General features: G+C 36.1%; 1 protein-coding gene across 4 annotated transcripts in view; it reads left to right on the forward strand.

Annotated features, from left to right (window-relative positions):
* The window catches only part of eps15l1a (epidermal growth factor receptor pathway substrate 15-like 1a), a 35,521-nt gene extending 13,118 nt beyond the window's left edge, over window positions 1-22,403 (forward strand). The window contains exons 18-26 of one of the 4 annotated variants that reach the window (XM_051909884.1): window positions 4,872-4,977; window positions 5,213-5,263; window positions 11,705-11,841; window positions 11,931-11,991; window positions 13,117-13,199; window positions 13,391-13,481; window positions 15,744-15,949; window positions 18,576-18,592; window positions 19,275-22,403. In XM_051909884.1, the coding sequence (XP_051765844.1) occupies window positions 4,872-4,977; window positions 5,213-5,263; window positions 11,705-11,841; window positions 11,931-11,991; window positions 13,117-13,199; window positions 13,391-13,481; window positions 15,744-15,949; window positions 18,576-18,592; window positions 19,275-19,344 (822 nt within the window). In that variant the 3' untranslated portion in view covers window positions 19,345-22,403. The remainder of the gene's footprint in view (window positions 1-4,871; window positions 4,978-5,212; window positions 5,264-11,704; window positions 11,842-11,930; window positions 11,992-13,116; window positions 13,200-13,390; window positions 13,482-15,743; window positions 15,950-18,575; window positions 18,593-19,274) is intronic. The other 3 variants (XM_051909883.1, XM_051909882.1, XM_051909885.1) reach the window with 3 other exon arrangements.
* Window positions 22,404-22,614: the final 211 nt, after the last annotated feature.

Below are 22,614 nucleotides of genomic sequence, written 5' to 3' on the forward strand. Positions count from 1 at the left end.
AAGCAACTCAAGTCTTTTACCTAGGGCTGGGCGATACAGCTAAAAAAATTATCACGATATAATGTTTCATATTGATCGGTATCGATAATTATTGAAAATTTTAGTAGAAAAAAATGTTTGAATTTAACCAATGCATTTTTAATTAAGGCAAACAACAAATAATTTTTAAAACAAAACAAAATAAAATGTAAACAAATCTTTCTTATATTTTATATGAAGATTAAATAAATAGGTGTTAAAGAAACTTGGAGCTGCACAATTCTGGATAAATTGGGAAACTTTTTTGTTTCAAACCGAGATCACAATTCTGAATGACAACTAAACGAAGTAACATGTAATTTGGAGGTTCTGACAAAATATTAAGTGCTGCAGTCTATTTTTTAAAATTTTTAATATATTTGAATTAATTATTTAAAAAAAAAAAATCTGTTTGAATGTATGATTCAATGACACGCCCATAAATACCATAAATACATAAATGTTTTATTACTGGATGAATCGGTGTATTTGAAAGAATCTGTTGAATGAAGATTCAATGTCAAATACATTTTTTAACAGTCACTTATCGCCACCTGGTGGTGAAACAATGTAATCGATAAATGCGTAATTTTCAGCACGTTAAAATTTCTTTCAAAAGCTGATTTGCTCTATTTTGATCGATAACATAGACATTAGTGTTTTATCTGAACTATAAACTTTTATCTCAGTACTTCTGTGATAACCTGAATATTTGTAACACAGAAGTAAAGATACCGTGTGTTTGAAAACACTGTGCAGCTGTTTATACCGACATAACAACTGCTCTCTCAAGACGAACTTTGAAGTAGATCAATTGTAAGATGTAAGGAAACCATGAAACTGCCACACTGACGAGCTGACATGTCCTTTTTTATTCACAATCTCCTTGACGCCGGTAGGTACAGCATTCATTTTCATGTGTTTGTGTGATCTGATCTCACGTGGCGATTGCGTACCTGAACTCCACAGCAGCTTGTTTGCGTGTCACTCGTAGCGCGTCTGTTTGTGATCCAGGGATGGAGCGCACTTGAGAGTTGTTCGATAATTGAGAGTTATATCGAACATTTTTTCTATCATTATCGATTAAGACATACCGTCGATAAAACGGTATCAATATTTATCGCCCAGGCCTACTTTTACCCTTAACTACTGATATAATAAAGAATTTGTGTTGTGTTGGAATGGTTTTATAATATCTGCGTCACATATATTTCCCTATGTGTCATGGTAGATCGGACTCTTGCCATAGAATTTGATTACGTATGTCCATGTATTGCGCGTAAACTCCGAAATTTCAAGAGTCCCATGAAACATGACTGGAGCCACCGTGCCATATGTTCTTTCGTTTGGGTTTATTAACATGTCAGATCGGCTAGATGCACAGAATGTGGAAAAACAATTAAAAACACCCGAACAACATCATCAAATTTTGAGAAATCGCATTCACAAAGGTTAGTCACATTAACTCACACAGCTAGCTATTATACTGTGGTGTAGTGGCATGGCTTATTTGGATTGCCAGCCTGTTAAAATATTAACAAAAACAACAACAACAAAATCTAGCCTTTAAACCTAGCACTACGTTTTATCAATCTATTTGTAGTATATGCATCTTTTTTCTTTCTTAATGTGTGTCCATAAGAGAGAGATAGAAAGAGATGTTAATCCATTTATTACTTAAAGGGTTAGTTCACCCAGAAATGAAAATAATGTAATTTATTACTCACCCTCATGTCGTTTTACACCCGTAAGACCTTCATTAATCTTCGGAACACAAATTAAGATATTTTTGATTAAATCCGATGGCTCAGTGAGGCCTGCATTCACAGCAATGACATTTCCTCTCTCAAGATCCATAAAGGTACTAAAAACATATTTAAAACAGTTCATGCAAGTTCAGTAGTTCTACCTTAATATTATAAAGCGACGAGAATATTTATGGATCTTGAGAGAGGATATGTCATTGTGGTGAATGCAGGCCTCACTGAGCCATCGGATTTAATCAAAAATATCTTAATTTGTGTTCCGAAGATGAATGAAGGCCTTACGGGTGTAGAACGAGTGAGTAATAAATGACATTATTTTCATTTTTGGGTGAACTAACCCTTTAAAGCTTCTATTTTAACGTATTGCAATCAGCATGCGCACAGTTTTCTATTAAACATTCCGAGGTTTGATATTTTCTGATAATGACTGTCGTCAATAACAACAAAGCTGTATAACAAACTGCTGTATAACAAACCGTGACTTACTGGCACCATCTTGCGTCCGCTTAGCCACTGTATTGAAAATGACTACTCGTGTTACCAGGATGATTGTTTTGTACGTTGTAATGGATTATAAAGTAACAAGCTGGATGTACATTATCCCTTACATCATAGGACCTTCATTTCGAACAAAGCAAAACTTGGACTTATGACAAAAGACTCCAGACTTGACTCAGACTCCAGCTTAAAGACTTCAGACTTGACTCAGACTCCAGCTTAAAGACTTCAGACTTGACTCAGACTCCAGATAAAAGACTTGTGAACATCTCTGGTTAAAGGGGTCACGAAGTGGATTTTTTTTTATTGTTTTGTAATGTTTCCTGAGGTGCACTTATAATATTAGTATGATTTTTACATCAAAAATTTTCAATATTTAGAAATAAAAGGCATTTTTCTATCCCGTTTTTAGCCAAATGGCTTGAACGATCTGTTTGAAGGGGCGTGTCTGCTGTGAGACTCCATTGTAGACACCCACTGCTGTGATTGGCTAACATCTTTGCATTTCAAATACATATTACATGTGGAACCCTCTCGGATACTTTTACTATTAACAAATGAACAAATTCGTTAGATTAACGAATCCTGAAAAATGTTGATTTATAGCCTTATTATATGTAGATCTTTTCCCATCACATGAAAGTAGTGCTGGGCGGTAAACCGGTTTCAATTTCGAGACCGATATGTATTTTTCAAAAACTGCCATACCGGTGCTTAGCTGAAACAGCTGCTGTATCCATTCAATGGCCATGAAGCGCTATGTAGAGTGTATGCTTCTATTAACGGCATACCCTTCTTACACTAATGGAAACAACTTTATAACACAACAATAAATAACTCGCAAAACTAACTCTCTTTAATACTGAAAATACCATGTAGAGCTATATGTTTTCCGCGATGCTGAAAACACGGATGAAATCACGGAATCCAGTCACTAGAATTTAGGCCGCGTTTACACTATCAGTTTTTGAGATTGACAACTGCATTTACTTACAGGTGTGAGTCTCGAAATGTCCCGTTCACACAGCAACTTACAGTAGCTTCTCGAACACTGTCTGTATGAACATGCAACGAGTCAAGCCCGTATTCTCTTACTAGTAACCATAACGACAGTGACCAACGTAATATTAAAGATGGCAACGTCCATAAAACTGAAGTCTTATCACCTTTGACATGACAAGATACCATTTGAACCGTGAGTTCATCCATCAAAACTTAATTAACCAAACGCAGCATCAATGTAAACACACGCTAGCTGGAGTCTTTTAACCGTTGCACTCGCGTCTCACATCCTTTGCTGTGTCTCGCGCATGACACAGCATTTGAATTGCGCAAAGAAACACAAAACTGACGGGAGCCGCTCCGGTGGAGAACAGTGACCGGATCTAACACCTGAAGATGATGCACAGCTCATATCTCTGTCACTGTAAGTACTGAAAGCGAAACCACACACGAAACCCCTTATCATAGCAGCTCTCTCGCACTGTATGACGTGATAGACAACTAGTTGTCTAGTCCGGTTCCGTTCACACGGCCCGGATTTTCTGAGATTGTGGTTGTCAGTCCTGAAAATGTACAGGTTTGAGTTCTGTTATAGAATGTGGTTGTCACTCCCATAAATGACCGCACTGCGTGTGAACGTAACCATATTAAGGACTCCAATACAGCACTGGGTCTCTAACATCCACCAGCTCCGTGATGTCGTCATAGAGGAGTGGAAGAGGACTCCAGTGGCAACCTGTGAAGCTCTGGTGAACTCCATGCCCAAGATGGTTAAGGCAGTGCTGGAAAATAATGGTGGCCACACAAAATATTGACACTTTGGGCCCAATTTGGACATTTTCACTTAGGGATGTACTCACTTTTGTGGCCAGCGGTTTAGACATTAATGGTGTGTTGAGTTATTTTGAGGGGACAGCAAATTTACACTGTTATACAAACTGTACACTCACTACTTTACATTGTAGCAAAGTATCATTTCTTCAGTGTTGTCACATGAAGATATAATAAAATATTTACAAAAATGTGAGGGGTGTACTCACTTCTGTGAGATACTGTATATTTTCATACTGTCACTTAAAACATATAGTGTTTTTCTAAATTAAGCTCAATAACCAGAACATTTTTGAACAAGGATGAACCTCATGTGATTGTGATTGAATTCCTGTTGACATTCTCTAGTTTCTGATGGAGAACTTGCTTTTCTTTCTGAATTATGCCTTGCATGCAAAGGTACAATTTGGAAACCAAGCACTGTTAACAGAGCTTCTTATGTTATTTGGAACAGCTGAGGTGCTGGCTTAAACTGCAAATTGTAGGCACAAAATGACTGAAATTTATACTTAAGGGTTCTTGTTTCAAGTATTTTTTCTCTAGTGAGTTAGTGCTTTCCATCTTTTCTCATTTGAGCTGAATATTTTCGGCTGGACCTCTAAGCGCACTAACATAGTGTTTGGCCTACTTCTCACACTCAAAAAAAAAACTAGAATTCTAAGTCATAATCAACTAAAAAAATGAATGTGACAAGATTTCTACAATGTCTTCCAGAAAGAAAACACACTCGGCTAATGTTATTTAAACTCATTACAGGAGGACCCTTTCAAAGTGAAGACCACTGTGTTTAACAGCGCCCCTCAGGAGATGCACACGGACCCCTTCCAGTCTGAAGACCCATTTAAAACAGACCCATTCAAAGGTCGGTTGCGTATTTTCTTTAATCTTTCTCTTTGAAATACTTCTCTTCCTTAGCGAAGGGTCTGGATGCTATCCTAAGCGTTTAGTTGATTAGTTGGGGTTCACCATGGCAATAAGTAAAATCATTCCTGTTTAATTTCAAACTCCTGTTGTGTGGCACATTTGTGAGGCCACGCTTTTGAAACCTTTGCAATGCCTACTAAACACATCTCTCTCTTTCTTTTTGTTTGTTGTAGGTGATCCGTTCCAGAATGACCCATTCTCAAAGCAGACCTCCACGGTTGCAGGTATCCAGTTCATCAAAATGCATAAAGTGCCTCTCAAATGTTGAGCTTTGAACAATCAACTAAATTAATCAATTACTAATTTAATGCAAAAAGTGAAAGAAATTTAAAGTTTTAAAGTGAAAGAAAATTTTACTTGCCCGACCGGAGGAGTAGCCTGTATTAAAACCTCTGTATCAAGTAGCCTGATTAAAACGTCAATAACAAAACAATAACTAGGTGAGAATGACTCTGAGAATGATTTTATTACATTTAGTGCAAGTGGCGATCGATAGTGGTAAGAGGATCAATGTACTGACGGTAACGAGGTGCGCTGCTGAGGCTTGCGTAGCCTCACCTTGAGGAGAAATCGAAAAAAATGAAAACAAAGAAACTCCGTTAACATACTGCGGTAAAAATTCAAAATGTGGAGTTTTATTTGTTACATATGATGAAGTTAAGCAACATCACATGACTAAGAATTAGGGTTGGGAATCGTGAGAAATTTTCCGATTCTGGTTCTGCCTAACGATTCTGGTTCCATTAAAATAATTAAACAACTAATAAAAAATAGTAGTAAGGGAAAAATGCATAATACTTGACTCAAACAGTCCTTTTTGTGTTTATTATTCTTGTAAAATGAATTTAACAGAACAAAATCTCAACAAATTCGCTAACACTTTACAATAAGGTTCATTAGTTAAAACAAGTTAACTACATTAACATGAACTAATAATGAACTGCATTTCTACAGCATTTATTAATGTTAATTTCAACATTTACTAATACATTATTAAAATCAAGAGTTGTATTTGTTAACATTAGTTAATGCACTGTAAAGTAACATGAACAAACTATGAACGGCTGTATTTTTATTAACTAACATTAACAAAGATGAACAAATACAGTAACAAATGTATCACTCATGGTTAGTTCATAAATTAACCTTATTGTAAAGTGTTACCACAAATTAGATAAGATGCTTGAACACACATGTAAGATTCAGACAGATGAAACAGAATATTTTTGTGAGTTGGATTCATAAAGACTTGTTTCTGAAAGAATGATTCAGTGATAGACACATTTTTAACAGTAATTTGTTGCCACCTAGTGGCGTAACAATGCAATCGATACAGTCGTTATTTGAAGTACAGTTACTTTCAGAAGGTAGCCTAATTTATTATACATAAACACCAGCGTTTCTATCTGAATAATAAACTTTTGCATACTTCTGTTATAATTGGAATAGGCCTATTTGTCACACAGAAATAATGTGCGTTTGAAAATATTGTTTGTGAAGCTGTTTATATCTACACATGACAACTCTCTTTAGATCAACGGCAGCGCAAACGCAGATTTGAATGTCGCGATTTTATTTTTGTCAAAGGTTTAATATACACGGGCGAATCGTTGTCATTTAGGAATTAGATAATGTGGGTGATGAAATCGAAAACGCGATCTTTTAAAGATTAATCGTGCAGCTTTGGGCATCTCTCTCTCTCTCTCTCTCTCTCGATATCTGACGCATATGAGTGGCACGAGGGCTTTTCAGTGCATTCATTGCTATAATATTCATGATGTGAGATGTCTCTATTAAAGGATACGCTCCCCGCAATTCGCCCACCCATCGTACTAGAACCGTTTTCGGAACCGAAGCTTAGAAATCTTGCACGGTTCCGGTTCTTTTCAAAAAACACTACCGGTTCCGGATGAGAACCGGTTCTCGGTTCCCAACCCTACTAAGAATGCTGTCTTTCTGAATACCATCACGATTGAAAATGGGACACTGATTTCATACGAAAGTTCAATAAACAAGTAGTTAATAGTAAGTCGCTTACATTTTAGACACATTGACTGTTTTTGTTCTGTTTCAGCAGCGAGAATTGTTCCAATTAAAGATCACAGCAGAGCCATAGCGCATCTTACAGCAACACTCAACAGTGTTTTCATTACTGAATTATTCAGTGTTTTGAATCTGTTAAAGATTCAATGACCTATTCATAAACAACTGCCTCATTCTTGATTGAATCAGCCGTTTGAACAAATTGTTTGAATGACTCAATGACTCACTCATTAAAATGATCACTTACTGCCACCTACTGGAGGTTAGTTTCATGTTTAAAAGTATAATTTTTTTCCCCAACATTTTTTTTTTTTTAAACAATCTCATAACATTATTTAATACAGTTTAAATTTTTTTTTTTTTTTTGAAACTTTCTTTTTATTAAAAAAAGAAGTTTTTATCAACTTTTGTACATAAGGTAGCAGGGGCAGGTTACATTTATGTTACATTAACTTGCCATACTAGTCTCTATGACCCTTCTTAGTTACATATCTAAATACAGTGTAATACTTCTTCATCTTTGCAAAAATATAACCATCTCCATTTGTAGGCATGCAGTCATTTTTTCCATTTTATAGACCTGTTTCCATTGAAGAAAAATTGGAGGGTCTTCTTAATACAGTTGGAATTTTTCAGTGTAAATAATTTTAATTTGATTGGTAACAGCCCAATAGTGTCTTCTTATTCAAATTTAATTTATTGATCATATTTAAGAATTTAAAATGAAAGATGAAGCATACATATTTAATAAGATTAGGGGGGGAATTTGCCCTTTATAATGGAAAAAAAAATGCCCTCAATGTAAATATCACAAATATGCAGATTTAAATATACCAAAATTGATTGAACACTGAGAATATTGCTTCAGAATAAATTATATTTACAACACAAAAAGTCCTATTTTTTTTTTTTCCGGACAAGCAACTTTTTTTTTTACACGGACAAGTGAATGACCGACTTACTTGTCCAATTACTTGCACATGACAAGGCTTAATGTCGAGCCCTGAATATATACATAAAATTGCATTAAACAGAAATAATAATTGTGTGTGTGAAGGGTTGGGTATCAGTATCATTTAAATTTTAACAATTCCAATTCTGCTTATTGATTCCGATCCTTTTAGATTCCTATTTTCAATTCCAATAAGGTAAAAAAAAACCAAAAAAAAAAACCCTATCATTCACATTTATTCCGAGTCTTTTAAGATGTTCAGGTATTCAGTTACAGAAACCTGTAATCAAATGTAAAATAACACTGCACTTTATAAGTAAAATATACATTACAAATATAGTTACAAAAGTTATTCAGTCAAGAACAGCGAGTACATTTTCTGTCTATTTGTTGTTTGATTAACGTTATTATAGAGATGGCAGCAGTGAATATTAGGCTGCTGTTACTTTAAGAGCTGCACTGATCCATGATTTTCTTCGTCAACGGTTTAGATTCACTTAATACATAACAAACTGTGTTTACAAGTATATTGTGACATTTTTATGTGTATTTGTGTGCAAGTGCAAAAAGACGCTGAAGAGAACTCTGTTCAGTATCGCTCACTATTCAGTAAGAGGCCACATCCACACGAAACCAGAGTCACGAATCTGATCTTTTTTTTTTTTTTTTTTTCTCGTCTCAAGAAATATCTGCATACACACGAAACCACTGAAACCGACTTAAAACGATGTAGTATACACGCCAGATCAGTATGTGACGCTGTAATTCTGCTACAGAGATGCACTAAAAACGGAGAATAAGACTTGGAGCATGCGCATTGAAATGGCCCTAAAATTCAAGATATCAGGGCAAAAATGCCCCTACGTGAGTTTTTATATCATATGATATAGTTAAGCAATATCACATGAGTAACGAGCGCAATATCACACACGTGCTGTTTTTGTCCCAAATAGCTTGAGTGCAAATGCGATACTGATTTTATACAACAGTTCAATAAATAAGTTAATATTATGTTACTTTAGACACTATATTGTCTGTTTTTGCTCAAATTTGCCAACAAAAATATTAAATTAATTACCTATAAAGCCAGAGCAGAACTGTTGTGCGTCTCCGAGCAACACACAGCGGTGTTTCATTTCTGAATGAATCCGCATTTTGAGTGAATCAAGTGAACTAATGATTCAGTGAGCCATTCATAAAGAGAGCCATTTGCTTCATTCCTGAATAAATCAGCTGTTTGAACGAATCAAATGAATGAATGACTCCATGACTTATTCATTTAGACATTTACCGCCACCTGCTGGCAGCTTTAGTTTCTTATTTAGAGTATCAATTCATTTAAAGTGCCCCTATTATGCTTTTTCGAATATTACTTTTCATGCGATGTGTAATATAGCTGTCTGTGAATGTAAATGATCTGCAAAGTTGTGTAGTTGTGATAAAGTCATTGTCTCTCAAAAAAAACAGAATCGACTCTGAACCGCCTAAACGAGTCGTCAGGAATTCGAATCCCACTTCCGTGACGGCTACACGTCACTGGGTAACACATTTGCCTGATGCCCGCCTATGTTCTTCATTGGCTGCCCACGAACAACGTCTACTTTGACCCGCCCTCAAACGCTTTAGCTGGTTCTCTTTGTAAACACTTCCAAGGGAAGTATGATTAATTACTGATGTATATATTTTCTACTGGGTGCTCAAAATACATAGTTTTGTGTAGGTCTCCGGCTAACCAGTTAACTTGCATTATTATTGTCTTAGTGAAATACTTACGGAAATCAGCTGTGGCCCACTATTACCTAAAACTGTGTCCATTAATGCAGATTGTCTCTTGTTCTCATTCCTCTGAGTAATGATAAAGGATGGAGCAAGATTTGTTTTACAAACTTTAATGTTACATTAGTCATTCACGTTAGTGCTCGGCTAACGTTTGCACTGTTATTGATACTGTTAATAATACAGTTACCACATGTGCACCGCGATAAATTAGAAATATACACATCGGTTTGTTGATGGACATACGCTTGTTAATGCGGATGGTGAAGAATTACCATTGCAACATCTCATAATGTACGTCCTGCTCAAGTCGTTCTTGCGATGGAGGTTTGGGGGCGAATAACTAGTTCTTGCAATGTTTCATCAGTGCACTTGCGCTCGGATTGATATGGTAAAATCGACGCCATCTGTCTTTACAGTGTGTACAATCACTGAGCTTTAGGAAGCCTCCGGAGCTGAATCAGTTAAGGTAATGAGTGTTTCGTTTCCATCAGAAGCTGTAAGCGGTAGACCAATCACAACAGATTGGGCCGTCTGGCCAATCAGAGCAGAGCCGGCTCACGGAAAGGAGGGATTTAGAGACTGAATTGTCGGACGAGTCGTTTGAGAATCATTGAAAAACATGGTGATTTGCATGTACGATGACTATTGATGGATGTAAACCTTTTACAGGAGACCTCCAAAACAAAATTAGGAACCTTTAAAATAGCATAATAGGGGCACTATTTTGGGGATAGTTTGCCCACAAATTAAAATTATTTACATTTACTCACCCTCATGTCGTTTCAAGCCTGTATGACTTTCTTTCTTTAATGGAACATAAAAGAAGATATTTAGTAGAATGTTGGCAATCAAACTCTTTTGGCCTGTAAAATATATAAAATATTTCTTTCTAAAGCTACTTTTTGTAATTTCTATTTGCTTTTCTCATTTAACACAACGGGCCCTATCATACACCCAGCGCACCAGGCATGACGTAAGTGATTTTTGCTAGTTTCAGCCCGACGCAGTTCACATTTCAGTTATCATTTTCACGTTTTCAAATGCTTTGGTTAACACGGCTTGTCCCGTAGATGTTCCGCTCGCGCCCTTTAACCTTGCGCATGAGCAGATCTGTTTCCTCGCTAGATTAGCATCCAGTTTCATCCATGTAAATAGCGAATCCGCCATGGCGCGAGTGCAGCTGGCTTTTAAAGGGAATGGGAGATGAGAATCTGATTGGTTTATTGCACGTTAGACCCAAAACACACCCATGACTCATTAAGAGAATAGGGGCAACCCTTTTAGACCATGTACCGGGTGCGGCAACCATTTTTCCTGTCGTTAAACTAGCAAAAGTGGATTCGGACACACCCGAAGTGCACTTGCGCCGTGCGCTTTAGACCATGCCCTTAGATCGTTAAAATAGTGCCCAATGACTTTAAATTATCGTTTGGGGTTAATTTCTCAGCCAAATTTGATGTGTAATTAAATTGCGATTAATTACATCAAAAAAAAAATTAATCTCTTGACAACCTTAATAATCTTATCAATTACATTTTAAATAAATGTGTATATATTTGTGAGCATAATTTAATTATGAATGAATTATGAAATGCCTCTCATTGTTGATGCATGTAAGGGTTCTCCTGCAAGAAAATGTTTAAAATGCCAATATTTAATTTCTGTTTATGAAAGACACCACAATTCTTGCACAAAGCTTCATGGTATTGAACATCATGTTCAGGTACCTTGGCGCAGTTCCCTCTTAGTAATAAATGAGGCTTTCAGTTCCCCAACTCTCATAAAATGTGGGCTGAAAATAGAAAAATGATAAGATGATATAATGTAAATGATGATATTCAAATGCAGGAATGTCCCCTGGACAGTTAAATTATGATCTAAACTCTTTCAGATCCTTTCGGTGGAGACCCTTTCAAAGAAACCGATCCGTTTAGGACCTCTTCTGAAGATTTTTTCAAGAAACCTTCAAAGCCGGACCCCTTCAGCAATGCTGATCCTTTTAGCAAAAGTGCCACTCTTCCCTCAAAGGTACCCAGAAAAACAACAACAACATCACATGTATCCCCTTCAGGTTTGATCTTTGTTTCTCCAAACACCTCCTCTCTTCTGTCTTTTAGAGTCATCATTTCTCTAGTAATGACCCCTTCAGCTCTACAAGCCCCAAACCAAAAGGCCAAGGTACCGTTTGCACGTCTCTCACTTACTTAGCTGAATCATATCATCCCTGACACTCCCTTTCTTTGAAGATGCTGAGCAAAGATCAGCCTGTTCATTTCTGCACACAACATTCTTGAACCTGTGAAACTGATCTGGCATCAGCTGAAAATGCCTTCTTTTCTCTCGCAAACGCCTTGAGGGACAGGCTCAGGGTGCATTACACAACTGCAGGGTGAAAACTTTCACACCTCATGCCCAGTGGTGTCACTTTTGTCTTTTTTTTGAAGACCTCTCTGAGAACAATTCAAGAGAGCATGTGTGAAGAAGCCGTCAAAAGAGTTCCCATGCAATACGTCCGCTCGCTCGCCCTTTGGCTGCCCCAACTATGTGAAATTCCTCTGCAGTTTCAGTAAACAGTTAATGTAGCATTCAGCTGCAGCATTGTTGAACGATGCCAGGAAATGCTCACCACATTTTTTTTTTTAACATGTGGGTTGAAGCAAAAAAAAAAGAAAGAAAACAAAGCAACTTGACGCTTGTCTCATTTGTTTTGAATTTTTGAAATGGAAAATTAATACTCCTAATTGATTGCTTCATTATGCATCTAATTTGTGATTAAGGGAAGAAGTATATATTTAACCACATGTATTGACTGAAATAATGAAATAAATGTAATTTATTTATTAAAATTAGAAATTAGTCAAAAGTCTTCAAATAAATATTTCAGTGACCCTTGGCCATAATATTGTTTTAAATAAATTAAAACCTTATATTATTATTATTTTTCATTTAATACTATAGTGAATGATCACTGAATTATATATTTGGCCACTTTTATTGGCTTATTTTTAATTAAATAAATGATTTACTACTATCAAGATCAAGTATCACTGAAGTAATTTACCACTTTTATTGACCAGAGAAAAGTAGGAACAGGATAACAAATTTCATATTTTATTACAAATATGACCCTCAAATATCATATCATTTTAAAATGTCTAACGTAATTTTTCTATTTTCTTGACGTTTAATACTACTACGGGCTGTTTTGAAATACATTTGTGACATACTATGAGATACTTATTTCTGTGGACACATTTAATCATAGAAGATGTGTGCTTAATTGTTTTTCTCTGCCAATTCCAGATTTCTTCGGTACTTTGGACCCGTTTGGGAGCAGTTCATTCGGCAGCAATAGCGGATTTGCAGACTTCAGCCAAATGTCGAAGGTAGTGAAAAACATTCATTTTTGTTACATTTGCATCTTAAGCATAGTGGAACTTAACTTTCTCACACGATTGCAGCATGACATTTGTAAGATGTGGTTTTGATTGATGTTCTGCTCATAATTTGTGTGGTTTGCACCTTATGTTTCTGATAACAGCCCTCTGCTTCTACTTTCCACTGCGATTTAATATAGGGCTTTGTAGATGACCCGTTCAGCCGAAAACAAGACATGCCCGCTCTCCCCCCCAAGAAAAGTGTACCACCACGGCCCAAACCACCCAGCGGTAAGCATTTAACCTTCATCTTGAGGCCCACAAACCAACTGTGACCCTTTTCAAAAAGTTTTTATACATATCTAACCATATAAGGTAATTAATCAAACTAGTTTTAGTATCTCAAAGTAAACGATTACGAAAAATACACACACATGTTGTGCGAGGAACCTGGTGCAATAAACAATACGTAGACAAAACAACCAACATGAAAGACCTGGAGAATGTTGTTTGGGTGGGTCACTCTCTGTGCTTTTGACACTATTTAAGAAGAAAAATCTTCAAAGTGCACCAGTAACATCTCTTTTAACTAGTTGTTTGTTAGCAGTGAAAGCAAAACAGCTTTGAACAAAGTTGTTGACCTCAGCTAACACTTTCACATTTTGGAAGTATTAGTACTTCGGACCAAACTGAATTTTGACTGTCCATAATGATATATCGAAGACATTCTTGCTCTTCCTTCATTGGTTGTCAACAGGAAATCGAGTTACAACCTTAATATGTTTGGTTAAGCATTTTATTTTTTTAGTTTTCCAGTGTGCAATAACATGTTCTTATCTCCATCCAACTCGAAAATGGTGCGCAAACAAACCTGAATGGAAGATACGTTTATCACTTGGAGAAAACGAAACCTGTGCCGTTTCCTCTCTGCAGTCGGCAGTTAAGAGGAAAAGGCGAATCTGTGCAGCTCACTCTTTTTCTTTTTTTTTGCAGCAAAATGGTTTTTCTTTTTTTCATCCTACAAAACAAGGGAGTGCTTTCCTGGTGTAACCAAGGTTTATAGTTGGGTATGGAGGTTAGAGAGGGAGGTTTGTTCGGTGTGCTCACGGTGGTATAGCTAACATGCTTCGATGATCTGCGGTTAGCCTGCACTGCCAGCATCGTGTGCTGATCTACACACCCCTCTCCACTTCCTGTGTGTATGTGTGTTTACACACTCTAGTGGGTAGTGTGGCCTAGCTGCCACAACTTTTTCACATTTTCATATTTTACCCTTGTTTGCCCTCTTAAAACATGTTTTGAACATTACAAGTGGCGTTAAATGATAAATTCTCATAATATGTTAATGTATATGTTTCAAGCTACTGCTTAATGGCAATAGTATGCTAACAAATTGAATAAAAATTAAAATAAAGAGCAATAGACAAGCAGTGTTTTGCTGAATAATTAAAAAGTTTTTTCTGGGATTACTTGAATTTTAAAACGCAAACCAAAATTAATTTGTTGTAAAATTGAAGATTCTTTTACTTCTGTTAATGCAACGTATCATTAAAGAGCACTGCTTGTTTTTGACCTTTTTCCCTCAGCAGGGTGGAGTCTTTTTTTGCGGTTTAGTATTCCGTTTACTGACAGAAAGAAACTGATTGCTGGTCTGGTATAAATAACAGCCCTATTGAACATGTGGTTAACACCTTTAGAGGAACCAGCAACCAGTTTAAAGTTCTCACGAGCAAGTACATGCCAGTCTCGGCAAATGGTGCAAGAGGGGGAAAAAAGTAGTATGCATAAGCATTTTTTTTTACATTTTTGTCCGAAGATCCTCGCTGGTTTGTGATTACATTTCTTGCACAAATTTCTATAATAAGCAAATTGCTTGTGCAAGGATTCTGCTTTCCTATAAAACAAATAACATAATTTGCGCCATATTTAGTTCTCTTGATGAGTGTTGAAAGAGACAGACATTTCAGTGTTACCGCATCATACATGCTTGAACCACTGTGGGTTTTTTGGTTGAGCTTGTGGAAAGTTACGTGCAAATTTTATTTAATAATTACATATTGTTAAGAATTACACTACCATTCACAGGTTTGGGGTGTTTATTTGATCAAAAATACAGTAAAGTCAGTAATATTGTGAATAATATTACAATTTAAAATATCAATAAAAGCATTAATTTCTTTCAAACAAATTATTATATTAATATTTAAATATATTTAATAACAACTTGTTTAAATTTTAAAATATGTTTTCAGACAAAATCATCAGACATATTATACATTATATGATGTTTAAATGCTGGTTTCCTCTTTGTGTTTTATTGGGTAAAGATCTGGGTTGGTAACCAATTTTTATAAATCTGTTTTTTGATTTCTATTTTTTTTAGTAGTAGTAAGTAAATTAAGCAATCAGAGCTTATTTGACAGTTATTATGAAGTTATACAGTCAAGGATTTTAAACCCTATGAAATTTCACTTAGCACAGTGGAAATGAAACGCAACGGATGGTTTAGACACTCTGTAAAGCTTTTAAATGAAAATTGCTATTTCTCAACAGGTAAAAGCACTCCTGTAAACGTGCCGGGATCCGCTGATTCAGCCAAGACGAGCGATCCCTTCCAGCCCTTCAGTGCTGACCCCGGCGATCCGTTTCAGAGTAAAAAGGGGGTGGGAGACCCGTTTAGTGGCAAAGACCCGTTTGCTCCATCTGCCTCAAGTAAAGCCTCTAAAGACTCTTCATTGGGTTTTGCTGACTTCAGCTCTGTAAGTTGAGCTTAGTGATACTCTTCTCTTGTCCGGTCCACTTGTTTCTTTCCAAAATCGAAATAAACCCAACCAACAAACCAAAAAAGTGCTTTCTAGCGATCATCAGTGAGGTTTCCTAGAGCAGACCGCACCATTGGCTCCTGTACCGCTCAGTCTTTCGCCTTGTGTCGGCTACTCATTTATTTTCCTCCATGTCTGCAGTCCATCTATCTGTGATTAACTCACCAACGCACAGAATTCTGGATAATAAGCCCTAATCAAGCAGCCAGACATCATCTCTCTCTTTCAGTTACTCAGATACAGTTGTTTGTGGCGCACATGGCTATGATGTCATCTGTCGTATTGCTCAGCACTTGCATGGGCTTGTGGGAAGAGGAGCAGTCGCACTTGGTCATACCAAGCGCTCTCGGCTAAGCTAATGTGGCTTCTCGTTGTTCTTCTGTGACTTTTTTTTTTTTTTTTTTTTGGTTAGCTTTTATGCAAATGTGTCTTGTTTTTACCCGGAATGTACTTAAAAAAAAAAAAAAAAGAGAGATACTATGTAGTTTATGCAGATTTTAGTTTGATGGTAAAAATGTAGAATCTTGCAAAACAGGGGTTTAAAATCATATAGCAAATTATAAGATATTTTCCTGTTTACTTGTAAATTTAAGTGACCTACAAAAAACATCAGTATTTATCGTTAGAATCAATGTGAAAATGTCAGTATTTTTGCTGCTTAATTTTTATCTAAGAGAAACATGCATTTTCTCAAATTTTTTTTTTTTTTTTAAGAAACGTTTTAATTTTCTCTTCAACAAAATGTTGCTTTTTATACTAAAAATATGTCGTCAGTATTTTAGCTTCATTGTCTGCAAAATGGACCATCGAATTGGCTCCTAAAAGAAACCTGTTTTGCTAGCGTCAGTGTGCCCAATGTCGGTATTTTAAAATGTCATTAACGCAAAAGTTTGTTAGCTTGAACAAAACGTCAGTGTTTATAGTGTTGTTATTGTGTCTCAGTATTGTCGTTTTTTTTTTTTTTGTCTGCAAAATGAACCGTCTGATTGGCTCCTAAGAAGACTGTAAATTTTCTTGCATCTTTGTTTGCTTAAACATCAGTGTTAGTAGTGTAATCAAAGTTCGTAATATTTTCGTCTCCTGTTTCGTCTCAAATCTCAAAAGTTTGTTCATTTGAACAAAACATCAGTGTTTGTTTTACCGATTTGTCTGTTGTCAGTATTTTCGCCAGTTGGACTGTCTTGATAATTTTCTAAAAGAAACTTAAATTTTCTTGCATCCCAAAAGTTTGTTCGCTTAAACATTGGTGTTTGTAGTATTAAGTTCCCAGTATCAGTATTTTTGTCTCATGATCCTGCAGCTTTGATCATCTGATTGACTTTTATGAGAAACTTAAATTTTGCGAAAATTCAATCAAACAAATCATTTATAGAATTACCAATGGTAAAAAAGTTTGTTTCTTTCTTTCTTATATCAAGCAACTCAAGCCTTGTAATGGACTCTTCCTGAACCAGCACTGGTTCTCACCGTTTTCATATCAGTCATCAGTTCATATTTCAAGAAGTGTGGGCAGCTTGCATTGACACATCTGCCGTGTGGTCACACTTCCACAAGTCAGTGGAACAAGCATAATCATCATTATCTTGATCTTATCTCAACTTATGTATTTTCAGCTCACCTAAAAGTTGTTTTTAGGAGGAGAATAGAGGTGAAAGTTTTCAGAAAAATAAAAGTGAGGTCTCTTTTCAAAGTCGATTAGGGGAGATCGTTTGACGTGGGAAGTGTCAGTATCACTACTCAGCTCTCAGGCTGTCGTTTTCTTCCGCATGGGATCAGTGTGCGCTCCATACTGCAAATCCGCTTGATCCTAGAGCCACAGTGTTTGACATAGCATCATTTTCATCCGCCCTGCCTCCTGTGCTTAGTATTGCTGTGAATGACTTGGGTGCAATGGACCTGCTAAACCATCTCTGATTTAATACGTGACCAAAAATTACGATTTTTACAAATTACCAGTGGTATTATATTATTTTGTATTTTCAAAAACCAGTGATCAAGATGGTTTATTTTAATTACTACAAGAAATTTTGGCATTTGAGCAGACTGATCGTTTTATGATGAAAATGCCACCCCACCCCCCAAATTAAAAAAACTTTAAGACTTTTTTTATTAAGCCATTTGTTCAATACAAATTATAATGTAATTTGTAGCTAGAGTTTATGTATGTGATATTACAAAAAACATGAAAACTAAAAAATAATTTAAGACCTCCAGGGTGGTTTAGCAATGCTCTCATTCATCTGTAGTCAGCTTGGTGTGCATGTTATGTTGCATATATTAAGCCTATATATTACTGTACACAATTTGAAACTCTCAATTGAAAAAGCTTTGTAATGTCTTTTCCTTCTGTCATTTTCTTGCTGCATGAGATCAATGCACGTTCATTCTCCTGTCCATGACATCATTCGCTATTAATGACCAATTAAAAAGGTCCATCATGAGTCATCAGTGGTAGTGGTCTGTTGGTGTTCAATCAGCATTTGTGTGCAGTTCAGTGGATGGTTGCGTGGTAGTTTGGTGTAAATCTCTTTTGTGTTTTTTTAAATCCATTCCTCTCTTGCAGGAACTGAGCGAATTAAGGTAAGATCTGTCTGAAAATGTGGTGAATCTTTCTTGCCTTTTGCTGTTTTGCAATCTCAAATGAAGGTCACTGAATAATATGACAAAGAAAATGTTCAAAATGAGCCATGCATGCTTAGATTTTTTCATTTGTACACGCGCAAGATCAAAATGTGCACTTTTGATTTGATTTGATTTGATTTAAGTAAGTATTTTATTTTAATTATATTTTCAATCTCTCATCAGTGGATATTGAGCAAATTCCTGTTATATTGAGCAAATTTCTGTACCATTATCAGCACCAAACAGATTTGCGAAAATTAAAAAATTGTTTGGACAAACTGATAGTCCTTCCCCAAATTCACGTCATGGTTGATTCAATGTCAAATGGATTGGTGTCGCTAATGGCACAGAAATTACTGTTTTTTATTGTTTTTTGATGACTTCCAGTGCCAAGATTGAAACCATTTTTGGTAAAATGTGGCATAAAAAGATTTATTATCTGTGTAGCTGTTTATATATATATATATGCAAATATGTATATTCTATGTACCAATTTAGTACATTTAAACTGAATTTTTTTTTAAGCAAAGCACTGTGCCGATCAGTTCAGACTGCAGCTTCAGTGATTCACACCACTGTGCAATCCCCAATTTCGGACCATTGGGTCTTAACGTGGCGTGTTCCTGTTTTTCCGGCCCAGTTTGGTAATGAAGCCCAGCAGATGGAGTGGGCGAAGCGGGAAAGCGAGAGAGCGGAACGGGAGCGGCTGAAGAGACTGCGCCAGCAGGAACAGGAAGACCTAGAGCTGGCCATCGCTCTCAGCAAGGCCGAGATGTCCAATGCCTGACCACCATCCCCTCTGATCCACCCTTCTGTACACTACAGCGACGATTGTGTGTGTGTACATGATGGACTGAGATAAAATACATGCAAGTGGGACACAGTCCCTGACAGTTCAACCTCTATCCTTTTGTGTTCATGCAGGAGGGCGGCCTATGGTTTGTGAATCAGCTAACTCACTCTACATGCACTGCATTAACCTCTCAGATGGAGTATATAGTTTATTTAAAGTGTATTAGTATGTGTGTGTGTGTGTGTGTGTGTGAGAATGTGCATCAAAAGAGCCATGGACATTTGAAGACCATTATTGGTCTCTGCAGATCAATATCTCCACTGGTGGGGAAAAAAGGGACTGAGAAACCACTAAGAAAGTTGCTTTTGCGGTTTGATCCTGGGTCGAACCAGAAACTTGAATTACCGACGCTACACTCCCTCCCTACGAGCCCTTGAGCAAGGCACTTAATTCCAGGTTTCTTCCTGAATTCAGTCGCTGTAAGCGTACTGTAAGTCGATTTGGATAAAGAGCATCTGCTAAATGATAACTTACTGGCTCTGGCTGTAGTCAGTATAGTACACACTGGAATTACAGCAGCGCCTGCAGACTAAACGTCTGTAAGGAGCTCTTGACGTGACGGAAAGCTGAACGAAAGACAGTGATTCTGTAAGTGTCGTTTAAGAGAGCTGATTGATTCATAACTGAACTTGTTTTCTTTCACAGTACTGTTCAGAGGAGAAGGATCAGCAAAGCTTCTACAACTGCACTGATTTTTTTTGTTTTCTTTTTTTCCCAATTTTTATTTTACCATGTTAAAAGATTTAGCTGGTTAACACCGCTGCAGGACTCGACAGTAAGGTTTTTTTGGGCCCCACTACAAAAGTTTTTTTTTTTTTTATTTATCTAGAAATATTTGATTTTTTTTTTTTTTTTTTTTTTTTTTAATCAAATGTTACATTCTCTTTAAAATAAACTATATTTTTGTCTTTACAAAATGAAAATTTACAAACATTTTGTAAATTTTCTTTTTGTATTTTTTTATTTTTTTTTAAATCCATCTATCCGTCTATCGTTTTTACATTCTATCTATTGTTATTTCATACTATCATTCTGTCGCTCTATTGATCTATTTTTCTATCTGTCGTTTTACCTAAATGTATGTACAAGATCAACAAGTCTAAGATTTTCAGTGAAAAGGACTGTGCAAGTGACTTGTCAACTGGCCTGAAACTCTTTCACACATGCCAACTATAGAGCCAACCTTATTGTTGAGTTCTGCACTATGGTGTAATATTTTGTTGTATAAAAAAAACAAATGCCTCCATGAGGGAACTGATAAAGTATTTTGCTGTTTAGATTTTTGTCGTTTTCAATTCGTTACTAATTTTGTAATATAGTAATATAGTTTTTGCTTGAACCCGTAAACAGGCCCGTATGGAATGTGAGAGACTTGTCGCGTTTTTTTTTTTTTTTTTTTTTTTTTTTTTTAAAACAGTGTCAGGATTACTAAACACCTTTTGATAGCTGAAAGCACAATCAAATTAGCCAAAATCAATGAATGCGACGATGTGAACTTTGTGAATTCAGGCGCAGTAGAATCTTTAAAAAACAACAACTGGCAATTGCTGTTGTCGTTTACTGTTTGCTTTGTCCTAACTTGAACGTTTTGGTGATGGTACTTCCTGGCACGTTTCAAACCTGTGTTTTTTTTGTTTTGTTTTTTTGTTTTTTTTTAAGATTGAAATATCGTACAACTTTTTTCTTTAAACATTCAATCTGCTGGTCTTTAACGGTAGACTCTTTAACTGGTACTATTAACACGTTTTATCCATGAATGATCTGTATTCACTCATCCAACCTTGGATCATTGAAATAGCTGTTTCTTCCTCACTTCGGTTTGGAATAACTCTTGAATCTATAATGTGGTGTGTCATTACAGGTAAAATCTTTATGCGTAATGATTGATGCTCATTTGCAAAATTGTGGACACAAACTGTGACATATCCTAGTACACTGCTAACTTTCAGCTACGTTATCTTTCTGTCACTTTTTTTTTTTTTTTTTAGTTCTGCTTTTTTTTTTCTTGACTCTCAATTAGCTTGTGTTTTTTTTGACCGCAAGTAGCTGCTCGACACTCCTCGGTCACGTTAGTGTCACACTAAACAGTGTTACTTTGTCTTATTTAAAATGCATAAAATATATTAGATGGAGCCTAGCTCATAATGAAACTTGTGCGATGGTTCTTGAACCTTAATTTATCTGATTACAGTACTACACTAATCTTTAGTCAGTTGCACGTTTTTAACAAAACCGTACGTCTTCAGGACTGGAATCGAAAGCTGTTGTGTCCCAGACACAGATAACGCCAGATTTTGGCCTATGAAGGGTTTTGTAGGCCAAGAGTGGGTTATTCATGTACAGGGGGCTTTGGTCCCGGCTTTCTGCTTTTTACTGTTACAAAAATAACAGAACCATTCAAACTAAAAAACAAACCGCAAACATTTTGTTAGCGCTCCTTTTATGCTGTATTTGTCCTCTATACCTCCATTGTGCAATAGTTTGTATATTTTATTTGTTGTAATACCTGTAAATTCATTTAATGTTTTCATATCCTGTTTTATTATCCATGTTTTGTTTTGTTTTTTAATGATGAAAGTGAATATTTTTTTAGTTACTGTCATAATTTTGGGCATATGTCCCATAAAACTCGAGCTGAATGCATTCCTTTTTGGCCTGCCTTTAACCCTCGCCTGTGTAGATAAGACCGATATTAACTCGATAGAGAAATGCATAAGAGTATACATAAACCATGTATATTATGTGTTATATTTGTCCTATGAAACATGAGTAACTGCACATGTGTAACTCGAAACATTTTAAGGATTTCAGACTGCATTGATAGTGATTAGTGATGCTTGGATTCCTTTGGAAATGTTCATGCTCCGTATGTTGTCCCTTGATTTCACAGAATAAACAAAAGATAACATTTCTGAAGCATGTATACGTCACTCTATTCAAACAGTGTAATATCTAATATAGCAACCCCAAAACATATTTGGACACTTAAAAATGTGACTGTCACTGCCTTATATCAAACCAGATCACTTTATCTAAAAAACTTTCTGAAAGGTTTCAATTGTTTTTCTTGGTTCTGTTTTGGTTTGTTTGTTGAACTCTGAGCTGTTCATCTGTAACTCAGTGAGCT

This window comes from Ctenopharyngodon idella, chromosome 10, assembly GCF_019924925.1.
Source record: "Ctenopharyngodon idella isolate HZGC_01 chromosome 10, HZGC01, whole genome shotgun sequence".
NCBI classification, from domain to species: domain Eukaryota; kingdom Metazoa; phylum Chordata; class Actinopteri; order Cypriniformes; family Xenocyprididae; genus Ctenopharyngodon; species Ctenopharyngodon idella.